This window comes from Oncorhynchus mykiss, chromosome 6 (genome assembly GCF_013265735.2).
Source record: "Oncorhynchus mykiss isolate Arlee chromosome 6, USDA_OmykA_1.1, whole genome shotgun sequence".
Taxonomy (NCBI): Eukaryota; Metazoa; Chordata; class Actinopteri; order Salmoniformes; family Salmonidae; genus Oncorhynchus; species Oncorhynchus mykiss.
In genome coordinates this window covers 78,893,044-78,909,605 of record NC_048570.1, presented here as the reverse complement: position 1 = coordinate 78,909,605, position 16,562 = coordinate 78,893,044, and the positions used below count along the sequence as shown (strand labels likewise).

Sequence of the window (16,562 nt, the reverse complement as noted above, 5' to 3'; positions counted from 1 at the left end):
GAATGTTATTCCAACAGGAGTTCCCACATATGCTGAGCACTTCATGGCTGCTTTTTATTCATTCTGCAAAGGGTGGCTACTTTGAAGAATGTAAAATATATTTGTATTTGTTTTGGTTACTACATGATTCCATATGTGTTATTTCATAGTAGAAAATAGTAAAAATAAAGAAAAACACTGGAATGAGTAGGTGTGTCCAAACTTTTGAATGGTACTGTACATTCAAAAACGTACCTTTTTACATCTTCTATTGAATATCATATCTTTGTTTCTTTGTCAGACTCCAGACTTCAGTACTCCTGCCAGTAGAAATGTTTCTCCTCCAATAGCAGCCCAAATGAAAGTTTCAGCAGCATTAGAATGATTATCATGGATGTTTTAGATGTTGACCCCAAATGAGTAAAAGGCATGGTTTTTCATCTCTCTCTCTCATCCTTTCTCAGCTCAAACAGTACACAACTCAACACTTCACACCTCTGTTTTTATATCAATGTCCATCTAATATATTTGTATCCATCTTATTATTTTACCGTTTTTTTCTCTCTTACAATTGATGTTCATATGAAGTAATAGAAAATAAAGGCAACTGTTGTTGTTCTGTTGGTTGAATAATATGTGTTTCCTCCCAGGCCTATAACAGACCTCAGATGTCTCATTTTATGTCGTTTTATAACTCTGTTGCCTTGTCTCTTGGTAAAAAATAAAGTACCTTGAAATGACCTGAATTTCCAAAGTAAAACATGAGCTCAGAAAATGTCCTCCGTTCAGTCTGATGGTTAGAAAAGGGAAGAGGGTCAGCGAAGGGGGCGGTCCTTGGCTTGTAACAGGAAGTGACTTGTGGGAGAAGCTTGAAGGTCAATTCCCATTCAGATGGAGCAGCCCTCCCTTCCTGTCTACAGCCTTCCTTGACTTCTTCCTATCCTCCATCCATCCTTCGCGTACGTCCTCTCAGAGGCCTCTTTTTCATTCACTCCTCTTTCTCTCCCTCCATCGCTCAGTCTTTCTCACTTGTCTATAAGGAAGCCTCCCATCCAGCGGAACTTGCAGGCAACCCACCGTCTGAGAGGGCAGAAATACTCAAAGTGGAACTGCTGGAACTCAGGCGTCTTGCGTATGTCCCGGAGGAAGGCGATGTCCAGGTCAGACTCAGTCAGCATGATAAGGAGGGAGAGCAGGGCAAACAGCAGTCCCATGGTCACCAGGAACATACGCAACACACTCAGGATGAACTTATGTAGCTCCTGCACCTCCTTATTAGGGAGAGACTTCCTGGTCCGACCCAGCCGAAGCACTCTGCCGTCGGGGCCAAACTCAGCCACCTGTCCCTCAGGAGTCCCGGCCTCCGACTCCTCCTCTTCGATGCTGCAGGGGGCTCCATTAGGGTGGCGTGCCACAGCTAGCTCCAGGCTGTGTTCGGCCATGGGGGTGGGCAGCACACTGTCTGAGGGACAGTAGGCCTCGTCAGAGATGACCCGCTGGGATGACCCGCCCTCGCCGGCATCTGTTGTGTGGTGACGGTGTCGCGGCATGAAGGAGTCGCCGTGGGAGACGGAACGCACGGGCGTGGAGTGGGCGGAGTCTCGTAGGGACTCCAGGCCTGAGAGAGATAGAGATAGTAGAAGAAACATCAAACTCAGAGCTGTGAAAATGTATCCCATCATAAAGACAATGAGCAACAACTCCTATTACACAAATAGTGAATCCACATAACAGATATTGTGTCTCTCAGTTCAGTGTTCAGATCTAGTTATTCATGTCAATCCCTGAGTCAGGAGACCTTTGGGATGAGAGGCAGGATCTCCTCTGTAACCCAGAGTGTTAATGTGAAAATAGAGAGCTCAGCCAGAATTTAAAACGATCCAGGGGGAGAATCAGAGTCCTCATGGAAGATCATAGGTTTCACTCTCACACACATTCGCTGTAGGTTGTAGATACTACCTTGTCCTGCTAAATAGAATATGTTCCATTGATCAAGTCAAACACAGAGGAACAAAGGTGTTCTAATCCAGTAGGCCCCTCTGACCTAGATATTCATAGGTTTCACCTCCATCACTTGGTCGCGTCATGCCATTGTTATGAACGTTCTCAATTCAGCCTCCATCAGTAGCGCCACAGTGGTGCCCTAAAATCCTGTTATACCCAGTCATTCTGGACAGAGGCTAACGATTGTTTAGTCTAAATTACACTATACTGCTTAGAAATACGCAGATATTGCTAAAGTAGTCAAATGTTTAGTAGGAAACAACTTTTCCAGCATTATCATGTTGTCAAATTTACTTTAGACATGGCAATGTTGTCATTAGCTAGCTAAGTTCATCAAACATAGCTAGTAATGCTAACGGTAGCTAGCTAAAATCCGGTGTCCACTCAATCTTAGCTAGCTAGCTAAAGCTATACTACAGTCATGGCCAAAAGTTTTGACAATGACACAAATATAAATTTTCACAAAGTCTGCTGCCTCAGTTTGTATGATGGCAATTTGCATATACTCCAGAATGTTATGAAGTGTGATCAGATGAATTGCAATGAATTGCAAAGTCCCTCTTTGCCATTCAAATGAACTGAATCCCCCCCAAAAACATTTCCACTGCATTTCAGCCCGGCCACAAAAGGACCAGCTGACATCATGTCAGTGATTCTCTCGTTAACACAGGTGTGAGTGTTGACGAGGACAAGGCTGGAGATCACTCTGTCATGCTGATTGAGTTTGAATAACAGACTGGAAGCTTCTAAAGGAGGTTGGTGCTTGGAATCATTGTTCTTCCTCTGTCAACTATGGTTACCTGCAAGGAAACACGTGCCGTCATCATTGCTTTGCACAAAAAGGGCTTCACAGGCACGGATAAAGCTGCCAGTAAGATTGCATCTAAATCAACCATTTATCAGATCATCAATAACTTCAAAGAGAGCGGTTCAAAATTTGTGAAGAAGGCTTCAGGGCGCCCAAGAAAGTCCAGCAAGCACCAGGACCGTCTCCTAAAGTTGATTCAGCTGCGGGATCGGAGCACCACCAGTACAGAGCTTGCTCAGGAATGTCAGCAGGCAGGTGTGAGTGCATCTGCACGCACAGTGAGGCGAATACTTTTGGAGGATGGCCTGGTGTCAAGAAGGGCATCAAAGAAGCCACTTCTCTCCAGGAAAAACATCAGGGGCAGACTGATATTCTGCAAAAGGTACAGGGATTGGACTGGGGACTGGGGTAAAGTCATTTTCTCTGATGAATCCCCTTACCGATTGTTTGGGGCATCCAGAAAAAAGCTTGTCTGGAGAAGACAAGGTGAGCGCTACCATCAGTCCTGTGTCATGCCAACAGTAAAGCATCCTGAGACCATTCATGTGTGGGGTTGCTTCTCAGCCAAGGGAGTCGGCTCACTCACAATTCTGCCTCGAACACAGCCATGAATAAAGAATGGTACCAACACATCCTCAGAGAGCAACTTCTCCCAACCATCCAGGAACAGTTTGGTGACAAACAATGCCTTTTCCAGCATGACGGAGAACCTTGCCATAAGGCAGAAGTGATAACTAAGTGGCTCGGGGAACAAAACATCGATATTTTGGGTCCATGGCTAGGAAACTCCCCAGACCTTAATCCCATTGAGAACTTGTGGTCAATCCTCAAGAGGCGGGTGGACAAACAAAAACCCACAAATTCTGACAAACTCCAAGCATTGATTATGCAAGAATGGGCTGCCATCAGTGTGGCCCAGAAGTTTATTGACAGCATGCCAGGGCGGATTGCAGAGGTCTTGAATAAGAAGGGTCAACACTGCAAATATTGACTCTTTGCATCAACTTCATGTAATTGTCAGTAAAAGCCTTTGACACTTATGAAATGCTTGTAATTATTATTCAGTATTCCATAGTAACATCTGACAAAAAATATCTAAAGACACTGAGGCAGCAGACTTTGTGAAAATTAATATTTGTGTCATTCTCAAAACCTTTGGCCACGACTGTACATGTAAAGTCCATCTGGCAACATCAAAATGATGACAATGATGATGACAATGCCTGATTTTGAATGGCATTGTACTTCCAAGCCACTTTGATGAAATCTTCATCATCACTCATTGACAATGCATTGAGTAAATTGCTTAGTTAGGCATTAGTCCAAAAAAAAACATTCAAAAAAATATTGTGATGAAACATGCAACCCATGAATACCTGGAATACCCCAACCAATCCTCTCCAAATGCTCCACTACACTGCTACACAACAGACATGCAATGCAGCCACTGATGTCACTCTACAACACTACTAACATGACCTTAAAACAAATCAACTCAGAATCAAAGCCGTCGGCCATAACATTTACTCGAGACAACATTTCGCACAACACCAGACCCAAACCAAATACTTCTGTCTAGCCGCATGCCATCGTTCCATCTCTAATGGAAACAGGGAATCTGAGAAGGAAGAGGTTCCTCGAATGCTTCTTGTGTTACCCCAGACTCCAGGGTCATGGCTTCCAAAGCTGTTTCAAAGCAATGTTACTAAGATCTGTAACACTAGATGGAGGAATCTGTGCCATGATGATGTACTTGCTCTTTAAGATGTGTAAGTGTAACCCTGGATGGTTTAGTAAGGGATTCTGGATCCTGTGCCATGATGATGAGGTCCTTTACCTTCGGAGGAGCTACCTGGCCTGTTGGAGCCATAACCAGGAGGTGTTACGCTCAGCCTGGACGAAGCCCTGGAGGCCTCTGCGGACCCAAACCCGGAGGCTGAGGGTGCCCCAGGGAGGGCAGGGAAGATGGGTATGGCCCCCAGAACCTTGCCCATGAGTCTGGGCCCCAGCTGGAGGACGCGGACCTTCATATCACGGTAGCAGTGGTTGATCATGCACAGATGCACATTCACCTTTGTCTCGATCCGGATCAGGCATTTCACCATGGTGGCTGTTGAAGGAGTGAATAAGTGCACTCTACCGGCGTCCAAGTTACCACTGTCCTACAACTGCCCTACTAACGTCCTACCACTGTCCTACAACTGCCCTACTAACATCCTACCACCGTCCTACCACCCTACTCTTCCCCTGTGTCTGTCGCTCTACTTTTGTCCCTTGTCCCCTGTCTGCTGTTGTCCCCTTTCCCTTTGTCCTTGTGACTGGCGATTGCTGGCTACACTACACAACTCTGTCTCTATGACAGCCAGGCAGGCTGGGAGAGTGACTGGCAGCATCCTGAGATCAGGAATGTGGCCCAATTGCAGTGTGGTTATCCTACCCCCCCACCCCCTAAAACTGTTACCCTTCTAACCATATGCTCCATAGTGACATACATGGAGAGGCCCTGACAGGAGCGCTATTTTTAGGCTGGGTATTATTACCACTGTAGATTCCAATGAAGAACAGGAAAGGTTTGGACAGGGTTGGAGGGGTTCAATATCAGGACCCGTCATTGTACAATACAATGCAACCGACATCATGTAGGTAAGTTGCTACTTCACTTACCTGTTTATACTGTAAAAGGGACTGTGAATGTTCTTTACAAACCAGCAAGGTGACTTTCTCCTGCCACAATAATACCTTAGTCACAGCAACTCTTGAGAGAATTGCAAGAATGACAAAGGAGAATAGATAATTGGTGCAGCCTTTGGTGTGTGTGTGTGTGTGTGTGTGTGTGTGTGTGTGTGTGTGTGTGTGTGTGTGTGTGTGTGTGTGTGTGTGTGTGTGTGTGTGTGTGGATTATGGATAAGCCTGAATGACACACACAACTGTTGCTCCGCTCTCATAGCAAAGGTACTTCTCAGGTTACTGCTCAAGCTGTGTGCGTCAGTGTGTGTGTGTGTGTGTGTGTGTGTGTGTGTGTGTGTTAAAAGCCTCCAGAATAGAGGCACTGTAAGGCTATAATATAATCCATTCAGACACTAAAGCAGTGAAGTACTATAGCAGCATAGACCTCAGACACGTTTAAATCTTATGGCAGCTGCTTTGTAAGGCACATCTAAAGTAAATGTAGGGTTTAAAGTAGCTCTGCTAGCGGTGCAGATGCAATCTGGGACCAGTTTACTAATGGACTAAAATGCACTTTCAATGGAGATTATTCATCGAGCATACTTTTCAGTCCAGGAGTAGGCTTTATCTGGGTCTGGCAAACCAGCCATCTGTGTGCTATAACGTTTTGTTACACACATGAGTAGACTTAATCCAGCCCTATCTATGTCTACTGTAAATTATTGTAACTGAGAGGGGAGAGGGGCCAGTGTGTGTTTTACCCTCCATGATGGAGATGTGTACAGCTCTCCGTCTTTGTCGGGGGACACTGGTCAGCCTTGGGCCGTGGGTGATGGAAGGACAGCTCCTACTGGGTACCAGACCAGCCCTGTAGAAACGTGTTACATGTTGGGGTTACAGGCATATGCTCTTAGAAAAAAGGGTTACAAAAGGGTTCTTCTGCTGTCCCTATAGGAGAACCCTTATTGATTCCAGGTAGAACCATTTTTGGTTAAAGGTAGAACCCTCTGTGGAAAGGGTTCTACATGAAACCGAAAAGGGTTCTATCTGGAAACAAATAGTTATTCAAAGAGTTCTCCTATGGGGACAGCTGAAGAACCCTTTAAGGTTCTAGATAGGATGATATATAGTGGAGGTAATTCAGCTGACAGTTTTATCCAAAGGGACTCACAGTCCAGTAACATATAGTGTGTATTCAGTACGTGGGCCATGTGGGAATTACACCATCTAGAGTTGTAAGCAACATGCTCAAACTAAGTGCCATGGGTAGCCCAATTCTGATATTGTTTTCAATAATTGGTCTTTTGACAAATCAGATCAGATCTGAAAAAGATCTGATGTGATTGGTCAAAAGGCCAATGAGTGGAAAAAAGATCAGAATTGGGCTACCTGTCTAAACACAGCCATGGTGTAACTCAGACATCAAACTAACTGCCATGGTGTAACTCAGACATCAAACTAACTGCCATGGTGTAACTCAGACATCAAAAGCACCAAGGCTCACCTGTGAATCTCTGGAGGTTCCCGTTTTATTTTGGCACTTTGCTCCATCACTTCCTTAGCAACCCTGCCACTGAGAGCCAACACAGAGGCAAAACATAACACTCAACCGTGCATTATCACCAAAAACTGAACTGAAGGATCCTCAAAACGTTACTTATAGCCAGTACATGTATTTACCTGTATCTGAATCTACTTCCTTTGAAGAACAGATTACTGCTGGACACCGTTCTGACCTGGCTGGACTTGTCCAACCTGTGAGTGAACAGAGACAAAGAGATTTAGCAATATAATAACATTGTAATAATAGCACATACACTACCGGTCAAAAGTTTTAGGACACCTACTCATTCAAGGGTTTACTTTATTTTTTACTATTTTCTACATTATAGTGATGACATCAAAACTGTAGTAACCAAAAAAGTCTTTAAAAAATCTAAATATATTTTATATTTGAGATTCTTCAAAGTAGCCACCCTTTGCCTTGATGGCAGCTTTGAACACTCTTGGCATTCTCTGAACCAGCTTCACCTGGAATGCATTTCCAACAGTCTTGAAGGAGTTCCCACATATGCTGAGCACTTGTTGGCTGCTTTTCCTTCACTCTGCTGTCCGACTCATCCCAAACTATCTCAATTTGTTTGAGGTTGGGGGATTGTGAAGGCCAGGTCATCTGTTGCAGCACTTCATCATTCTCCTTGGTAAAATAGCCCTTAAAGAGCCTGGAGGTGTGTTGGGTCATTGTCCTGTTGAAAAACAAATGATAGTCCCACTAAGCACAAACCAGATGGGATGGTGTATCGCTGCACAATGCTGCACCAGCCATGCTGGTTAAGTGTGCCTTGAATTCTAAATAAATCACAGACAGTGTCACCAGCAAAGCACCCCCAGACCATAACACCTCCTCCTCCATGCTTTACGGTGGCAAATACACATGCAGAGATCATCCATTCATTCACATCACGTCTCACAAAGACACGGCAGTTGGAACCAAAAATATCCAATTTGGACTCCAAAGGACACATTTCCACCGGTCTAATGTCCATTGCTCGTGTTTCTTGGCCCAAGCAAGTCTCTTCTTATTATTGGTTTCTTTGCAGCAATTTGAAAATGAAGGCCTGATTCACACAGTCTCCTCTGAACAGTTGATGTTGAGATGTGTCTGTTACTTGAACTCTGTGAAGCATTTATTTGGGCTGCAATTTCTGAGGCTGGTAACTCTAATGAACTTATCCTCTGCAGCAGAGGTAACTCTGTGTCTTCCATTCCTGTGTCGGTCCTCATGAGAGCCAGTTTCATCATAACGCTTGATGGTTTTTGCAACTCCACTTGAAGAAACTTTCAACGTTCTTGAAATGTTCCGTATTGACTGTAATTCATGTCTTAAAGTAATGATGGACTGTCATTTCTCTTTGCTTATTTGAGCTGTTCTTGCCATAATATGGACTTGGTCTTTTACCAAATAGGGCTATCTTCTGTATACCCCCCTACCTTGTCACAACACAACTGATTGGCTCAAACACATTAAGAAGGAAAGATATTCTACAAATTAACTTTTAAGAAGGCACACCTGTTAATTGAAATGCATTCCAGGTGACTATGAAGCTGAAGCTGGTTGAGAGAATGCCAAGAGTGTGCAAAGCTGTCATTTTGAAGAATCTCAAATATAAAATATATTTTGATATGTTGAATACTTTTTGGGTTACTACATGATGTGTTATTTCATAGTTTTGGTGTCTTCACTATTATTTTACAATGTAGAAAATAGGAAAATAAAGAAAAACCCTTGAATGAGTTTTCTAACACTTTTGACCGGTAGTGTACATTGCATCATATATTGATTGATTGAGTAAATTACTGATAGTCAGTGTAACTTACTTGTAGAAAGCCTGATTCTCAACTCCACACTTCCACAGGTGTTTACAGGCCTCAGGTGTAGGTGCAAAATATGTCAAGATGATCTTCTTGTCCTGCAGTGAGTATACACATGTAGGTATGCGTATGCACATCTGAGTATGACAGAGTATGCACATCTTGTATTTCACATCTTCTGACTTGGCTACCAAAACCATAGAAATAGAATGAATAAAACGGGTTTGGAAGGTCTTACCCTGGCATTTGACTGGTAAACTCATGGGTACACTTGCAATGGCTGCCTGGTATTGTGATGCAATAATTTACATGGTATTTTGAAATGTTCTATAAACTGAGGCTGGATTGCCATGGTAATGCAGAATGTTCATTCAAATTATGCTAACTGATGTGGCTCATGCAATGGAATACATTTTTTGTAATGCCAGTTGAGTTGACTCAAATCACAGCACAGATTGAAGGGTACACTTCCTGCTTTTACTTTCTGGCATGGGTACACACAAAATGGCTGCCAGTCCACCAATTAAGCAATCATTGACTTGAATGGAGACACCACTTCTATTCATTCTATTTCTATGAACGAGACCACAACAAGTAAACATTTATCTATCAACAATGGACCCACATCTTATTTCCAGTTAAGTCATTAAGTTCTCTATTACGGCTAAATTACACCTTCTCCCCAAAGGCCATTTCCAATGCATAAAACAGGTTTATCGATATGAATTTCACTGTGTAATTCCAGAGCAGAAAGGAAACCATTTTAATAATGCATGTCATGGAACCTACCTCTTTCTGATTTGCATATATATGGAATGTCTTTGCCTCAAACTTCAGCTTTGTCACCTCGTCCCTACCCACCAAGACAAGACAAGACAAGTCAAAACCGAACAGAACAGTGAGAAGCGTTGAAATATTCTTTGTGACCAACTGGCAGATTAGAACAGCTCTGTTTTCTCGTCAGGAGGAGGGACAAATAGGTTTAGGTCTGAGACTGTGGGATTCTGGACTGCCAGGTTAAATATAACAATTGCTAATGACAGGCAAGCCAAATGTCACACATTTTATGCAACAACTACACACTTACATCTCTTACATTTTATGCAACTATTTCTGTCTGTAAAACAATGAAGGCTTGACAAAAGTTATGACTATGCTAACCATATTATTACTCACCAATTGAGGAAATGGACTCTCCTGTTCCCCTGCAGGACAGTGAAGCCAAACGGAGTGAAGGCCAGGAAGGCAGGGTTCCCTGACACATCCTGACACAGACACAACACAAGTATTGAATACAGATGTCGGATCTTAACTTGATCACTCTTTTGTCGCAGAGAATTTTCCTGCTACATCAGTCTTGTGAGTCCCTGAAAAATAGCAGTTGAGTCAATGGGATCAGGACATGCTATCAAAATTATTTTCTCACTCGCTCAAACGCTAGGTCTAGGTCCTATTACTGCAACATTCAAATGTACCAAAATGTATTTGAAATGCAACCATACACATCAACAACCACCATTTTATATAGCTTAACAACACAAGATAGATATTGGTCTCCACTAGGCTACGACATACAGTACAAGGGTCAACTATATCCTAAGCTTATGAATGAACTGTCAAAATTTTGTTCAATCGCAGGCTGTGTCCATTTATTATAATCCACACAAGACACGCTGTAGCCGGCACGTAGCCTACATAAGGTACCCTGTAGGTAAGGTACTGTGTTGTATACAAACACCGCTTCCAGCTGTCCCCTGGCAGAGATTTGAAATATTTATTAATTATTCAAATCCTCCTGCTGCAGGATTATTTCCCTCCTGCGACAAAAGGTGTCAAATTAAGATCCAACATCTGTATGTAATGTACAACTGGCCTCACAAACAGAATATCAAAAAAACATATTGTATTAAACGAGGTTCAGGCTGTACTGGAATCAATAGAGAGCTAAAAGGACTCTGCCAGTGCAGAGCTATAATGGACCCTTCCTTCTCTTATCAAGGTGTTTGTACCTTGCAGGGGTGAGGGTCCACACCATACGTCTCCAGCTCCTGGGCCTTCTGCAGGAAGTTCAGCTCGGACTCTTCTGGAGTCTGTCCTCTGGGAGATGAGGACACAACAGACAGATTACTGTGGGCTGTGTGATGATGGATGGAAAAGCTTCCAGCGGTAAGCTAATGATTTGTAAAGTGAATTTCCTTTCATTCATTTCAGTGAGTGAAAGATGAGAGAGACCAACACTAGAGGGCAGCAGAGGGAAGATCCCATAGGTGGTCTACAGTAGTAGAGTCTGTATATATGGATACTGCATATACTGTGAAGGGGGAGCGGAGAGAGAGAGAGAGAGCCTCTTGAGGGTGATGTGATGTTCAGCTGACTGGCAGAGTTGTCCCAGGTTGCCACAAACTAATGACACAGCAGTACAGTACTGAGAAAAACACACACCCACACCCGTACACACGCACGCACGCACACACACACTCTGAAGGTCACTGCGGTCCCTTCACCCACTATCCATAAGCAGGAAGAGTTCGACAAATAGCAGCTAGGAAAATATTGTATATTCAGCATATGATGTGGATATGAAATTGCATATCTACGGCTAAGCTAGGGTCATGCATAATGTATCTCATCAACATATCTATTTTCATCATGGCTGTAACATTCTATCTAGGAGAGATAGGATGATCTTGTATCAAGTTAGGTCCACAATCATCATGCTGATGATGACACTATATTCAATTACAAGCGCTATGTCAAATATCATAATCACCTGGTAGAGAGAGAGAGAGAGAGAGAGAGAGAGAGAGAGAGAGAGAGAGAGAGAGAGAGAGAGAGAGAGAGAGAGAGAGAGAGAGGGAGGAGAGAGAGAGAGGGAGGAGAGAGAGAGAGGGAGAGAGAAAGAGAGTGAGAGAGAGAGAGAGAGAGAGAGAGAGGGAGGAGAGAGAGAGAGGGAGGAGAGAGAGAGAGGGAGAGAGAGAGAGAGAGAGAGAGTGAGAGAGAGAGAGAGAGAGAGAGAGAGAGAGAGAGAGAGAGAGAGAGAGAGAGAGAGAGAGAGAGAGAGAGAGAGAGAGAGAGAGGGAGGAGGAGGCTAGTGGGATGGATGATGTCTATGTTCAGATTCAGGTGTACATGGAGACTACAGACAGAGACTGAGTAAACTATGTGTCAAATAAAATCACAATGAGGTGTTTGACAGGTGTCACCTTACATTAGTTCTGTCTTGTGGATGTCAGAGATGCGTCTCTCCAGCTTCTCTGAGTGTTTAGGGAAGAACTGGAACTTAGAGCTGTAGCCCTCAGGATGCTTTCCAGGATCATAGTCACCAACCTCAGCTGGGGGAGGATGGAGAACACAGGAGACAATAGAAACAACTTTACCTGTGATGTCTGCAACACACACAAATACATTACTGGGAAGACCTATGTAACCCATATGACATAAGCATAGTGACCTGGCTGTTATAAACCACATCTATTGTAGTCATGGTACATGCCGTCAGAGCTTCTCTTCTATATCTCTGCTATAGGTTAACCTGGCTGTTCTTTCATGCAGCCCTGAGATTCTGTAAGAGCCAGGCCCAGACAATCAGACAATGGCGGCCTTGTCTCTGTGTGGCAGGGGAGCGGGAGAGCTAAGCCTCCCGCTCCCCTGCCCTAAGCCTTAAATCAGCTGCCTGAATGCCAATGAGGATGCTGCCACAGTGCTGGAGGCTACAGCCTGAGCTCTAGACCTATACCTCCACCACACTACCTCAACTCACACACTCATATCACAATGAAAACAGTAGGTGACAGTGGTATTTCTCCATTAAGTCTTATAACAAACACCTTTATAAAACCCTCTTAGGCCTCACTCCCCCCTATCTGAAATATCTACTGCAGCCCTCATCCTCCACATACAACACCCGTTCTGCCAGTCACATTCTGTTAAAGGTCCCCAAAGCACACACATCCATGGGTCGCTCCTCTTTTCAGTTCGCAATTTCTTCATTCAAAGACTCAATGATGGACACTCTTACTGACAGTTGTGGCTGCTTTGTGTGATGTATTGTTGTCTCTACCTTCTTGACCTTGACCTTTGTTTTGTTGACCGTGCCCAATAATGTTTGTACCGTGTTTTGTGCTGCTACCATGTTGTGTTGCTACCATGTTGTTGTTATGTTGTGTTGCTACCATGCTGTGTTGTCATGTGTTGCTGCCTTGCTATGTTGTTGTCTTACGTTTCTCTTTATGCAGTGTTGTGATGTGTGTTTTGTCCTATATTTATATTGTATTTAAATTAAAAAATAATAATAATCCCAGGCCCCCGTCCCCGCAAGAGGCCTTTTGCCTTTTGGTAGGCCGTCAATGTAAATAAGAATTTGTTCTTAACTGACTTGCCTAGTTAAATAAAGGTTCAATAAAAAAATAGGCAAGAAATACATGGGACTGCTGTGGTCCATTTACCTTGTAGTATGTAGGCAGCCAACATGGCAGCATCCGACGTCTTACACAGGAGACGACCATGGTACAGATCTCTCTTGATCTGTAGGAAGACTAGATATCTGCAAAGGAACATCAGAAACAGTGTGTTTTTTGGTCCACTCCAAACAAGCAAAGAGATGTACTGAACCTAAATGATTTGTTTCTCATTTCTTTCATTCCATTTGTAGCTCCATTTAAAGGGATGAGTGGGTCATACAGACGGCCCAAGAGAGCCCTGATCTTAAATTCCCAGACGATGTTCTTCACTTAACTCTTTGTTCGTTTGTTGGTTGTTTGGAAAGGGTTTGTAGAGGAGAGTGTTTGAGATAGACAGTGTTTGGTAAAGGAAGGCCTGAGGCGAGTAATGGCATGTCTCTCTGAGTCCGTCTCTGCTCCTTCCTGCCTCTAGCCTACCGGGCCCAGGAGACCATTCCATACCCAGCTAAAGCACAGCCACTTCCATCGCCCAACACAGAGGGGACTTCACCTTATCTGGCCCTTCTCTTAACTGGCCCTTCACCTTATCTGGCCCTTCTCTTAACTGGAACCTTTTACCTCTCAGGTTGAGGAGATAGTGAAGAATTCTCTCACTTTCACTGCTTCTAGAAAGCAGGATGATGAAATAACTTTGCCACTTCAAACAAACAGTCCCCTGGTTGCTACTGGGTCGTTCTACACAGGATGACAAAACAACTTCACGCGGAGAAGGCTTCCTCTCCAATTCAATGTCAAATAGGTTAGAATCCTGCTGGAAAGTAACCGGCACAATAGATAAAACTGTGGACAGGCAACTCCATGTGTCCAGGTGTGTTAAGACATGAGAGGAAAAGAGCCATTGTCAGGGATGTTTTGGTGCAGGAATATCAGCATTCAGCAGGTTTACCAGGTTAGCAGCATAAGCAATATAGTGTCTCTATGCAACATAGGCCCTTTGCCCCACTAGGAGAAGAAAGGAATAAGTAATGCAATAGAGGTTTAATTCTGTGACCCAAGCTTGTTTGCGTGATGAGTAGCCTAACCTTGCCTGAGACCTGAACACGTAAAGTCAGATAAGTCACAACTCTATACTCTGCCTTCACATCTTCTCCTCTCTGCAGAGTGCTGCTGACTTCGCCTGGTGCAACATACTATACCCTCTAGCTAATAAATATATGGAAAATCAGTCTGTGTCCCAAATGGCACCGTATCCCCTAACTAGTGCACTACTTTTGACCAGGGCTCTGACCAAAAGTAGTGTACTTTATAGAGAATAGGGCGCCATTTTGGATTCACCCAGGCTTTTAGTTCCCATCTCCCCATCATTAATACATAACCCTGTCTAGTCTCATTCAGAACTTGCTCTGTTAACCACATCCTTACCTCCTACACTGCAGTAACATCCTCCTATTCAAACAGAACTTCACTTACCATGATCTGAGTGGATCTGAGTGGATATGAGATGACTGTCCTCTATGATTTCACATATCATCTGTGATTTAGTTATGATTTGAGTTATAATTAACTCCTTGTGATCTACTGGTCTAACTGTAGTCTTCTGTGACAGACTGTTACTTGGCCAGCACACAAGAGATGTGGTTTTGGGTTTACAGATCAGTTTAGCTGTGGTCCATGGAGAGTCCTCCTTCAGACTTCTGGTTGAGAATGTGATTGTTATTCAGGCTCTTACAATTCATGTGAACGTTTCATGTGAGATCAAGTTGCCTCAGACTGCAGCCCAAGAAAACACACATTTCAGACCAGTGGCTTATCTTCTCTAAGAGCAGATTTGATTTGATTTGAGCGTAACACAATAAATACCATTATTAATCATACAGCAAAATGTCATAAGTGTGTGTTTGTGTGTGTGTTAGTGTGTGAGTGTGTGTGTGTGTCTATGTGAGTGAGTGTGTGTGTGTCTAGTCTTTACAGAAGGTGCTGCTGGCAGCGTCACCAGATGGTGGAGGATTGGGAAGTGGTTCTCTCCCTTCCTAGCTCCGACTGGGGTTATGAGACAATGGGAAGCAGTGGAAAGTGAAAGGGGCTAGATTGCATGATGACGAGACTAGGGTTACGTCCCAAATGGCACCCTATTCCCTATATAGTGCACTACTTTTGACCAGGCTCTGATCTTAGTGCACTATATAGGGAATAGGATGCCATTTGGACACAGACTAACCTCCTCCTCCCTCCTTCCTCCTCCTCTACACCGTAGTTTGACTGTCAGAGATAGAGTAACGCATTGTGCAGGCAGGGTGACCTGACATTGCAACTTAAAGAAAGAGTTATCTTGTCTAAATCCTCCTACAAACGTATTCACTGTAGGGTTTTGATACCCCTACAATCAGCTTGTGCTCACTCATTCATGCCTGTGGTCTACCATTGATATTCTAGATGTGTGTAATATTCAGCATTAACATGAGAAGTTTCAATCAGATGAAAGAGATTGATTGCCCACAGTTGGAAGAATCTAACGTAATTTGGACCATTCTTCCGTCTTTCAATCTATTGCACCCACTGTAGGCAAAATCCACACTATCTTTTCCTACCACCTCTCTCTCTCTCTCTCTCTCTCTCTCTCTCTCTCTCTCTCTCTCTCTCTCTCTCTCTCTCCCTCTCTCCCTCCCTCCCTCCCTCCCTCCCTCCCTCCCTCCCTCCCTCCCTCTCTCTCTCTCTCTCTCTCTCTCTCTCTCGCTCTCTCTCTCTCTCTCTCTCTCTCCCTCTCTCTCCCTCTCTCTCCCTCTCTCTCTCTCTCCCTCTCTCTCTCTCTCTCTCTCTCTCTCTCTCTCTCTCCCTCTCTCTCTCTCGCTCTCTCCCTCTCTCCCTCCCTCCCTCCCTCCCTCCCTCTGAGTTGGGTTGACAGCAGTGCATGCCTGTCAGACTCTGTCTCTAGTCTCTTACCTTGTGATTTCCTCTTTCAGGGCAGCCGGGTCAGGAGGGTAAAACTTGACACGTAAACACATGGTGAATGGAGGCTGGGCTGGAGGGAGAGGTCACATGTTAGAACATAGGCTTTTTCTAGTAGTTACTGTGACCTAACTAGTAGTAACTGCCAACGACTCAATCACCCAATCAAATTCACAACTGCATATCATCATGCATAATTCAATATCCATACATGGTCATGCATTCATGTACTTACATTTCATTTGTTTGGCAATACATTTTGTAAACCCCAACCAGTGCTGAAAGACATAAACAAAAACAAATCAGTCAAAAACTGTGTTTTCTAGGCGCTAAATACCTGACTGCTATCCCTCTGCCTCTACTCTAGACATTAGTGACAGACTACG

General features: G+C 43.9%; 1 protein-coding gene and 1 long non-coding RNA gene across 3 annotated transcripts in view; one reads left to right on the top strand and one right to left on the bottom strand.

Annotated features, from left to right (window-relative positions):
• Nucleotides 1-268: 268 nt before the first annotated feature.
• LOC110506124 (FERM domain-containing protein 5) overlaps nucleotides 269-16,562 on the bottom strand; it is a 145,731-nt gene continuing 129,437 nt past the window's right edge. The window contains exons 3-14 of the mRNA XM_036981014.1: nucleotides 16,412-16,454; nucleotides 16,171-16,249; nucleotides 13,276-13,373; nucleotides 12,039-12,162; nucleotides 10,840-10,927; nucleotides 10,007-10,095; nucleotides 9,620-9,683; nucleotides 8,837-8,928; nucleotides 7,139-7,213; nucleotides 6,963-7,031; nucleotides 6,220-6,326; nucleotides 269-1,597 (exon numbers count right to left, since the gene is read on the bottom strand). Coding sequence (XP_036836909.1) covers nucleotides 1,005-1,597; nucleotides 6,220-6,326; nucleotides 6,963-7,031; nucleotides 7,139-7,213; nucleotides 8,837-8,928; nucleotides 9,620-9,683; nucleotides 10,007-10,095; nucleotides 10,840-10,927; nucleotides 12,039-12,162; nucleotides 13,276-13,373; nucleotides 16,171-16,249; nucleotides 16,412-16,454 — 1,521 coding nt within the window. The 3' untranslated portion in view covers nucleotides 269-1,004. The remainder of the gene's footprint in view (nucleotides 1,598-6,219; nucleotides 6,327-6,962; nucleotides 7,032-7,138; nucleotides 7,214-8,836; nucleotides 8,929-9,619; nucleotides 9,684-10,006; nucleotides 10,096-10,839; nucleotides 10,928-12,038; nucleotides 12,163-13,275; nucleotides 13,374-16,170; nucleotides 16,250-16,411; nucleotides 16,455-16,562) is intronic.
• Nucleotides 5,362-11,667, top strand: LOC118964934. Of its 2 annotated transcripts, none has more exons than XR_005052245.1 (4): nucleotides 5,362-5,434; nucleotides 7,166-7,215; nucleotides 8,875-8,933; nucleotides 10,847-11,667. It is a non-coding gene; the product is annotated as an uncharacterized LOC118964934 (long non-coding RNA). The 2 variants fall into 2 exon arrangements; XR_005052246.1 differs by having other exon boundaries at nucleotides 8,875-8,947.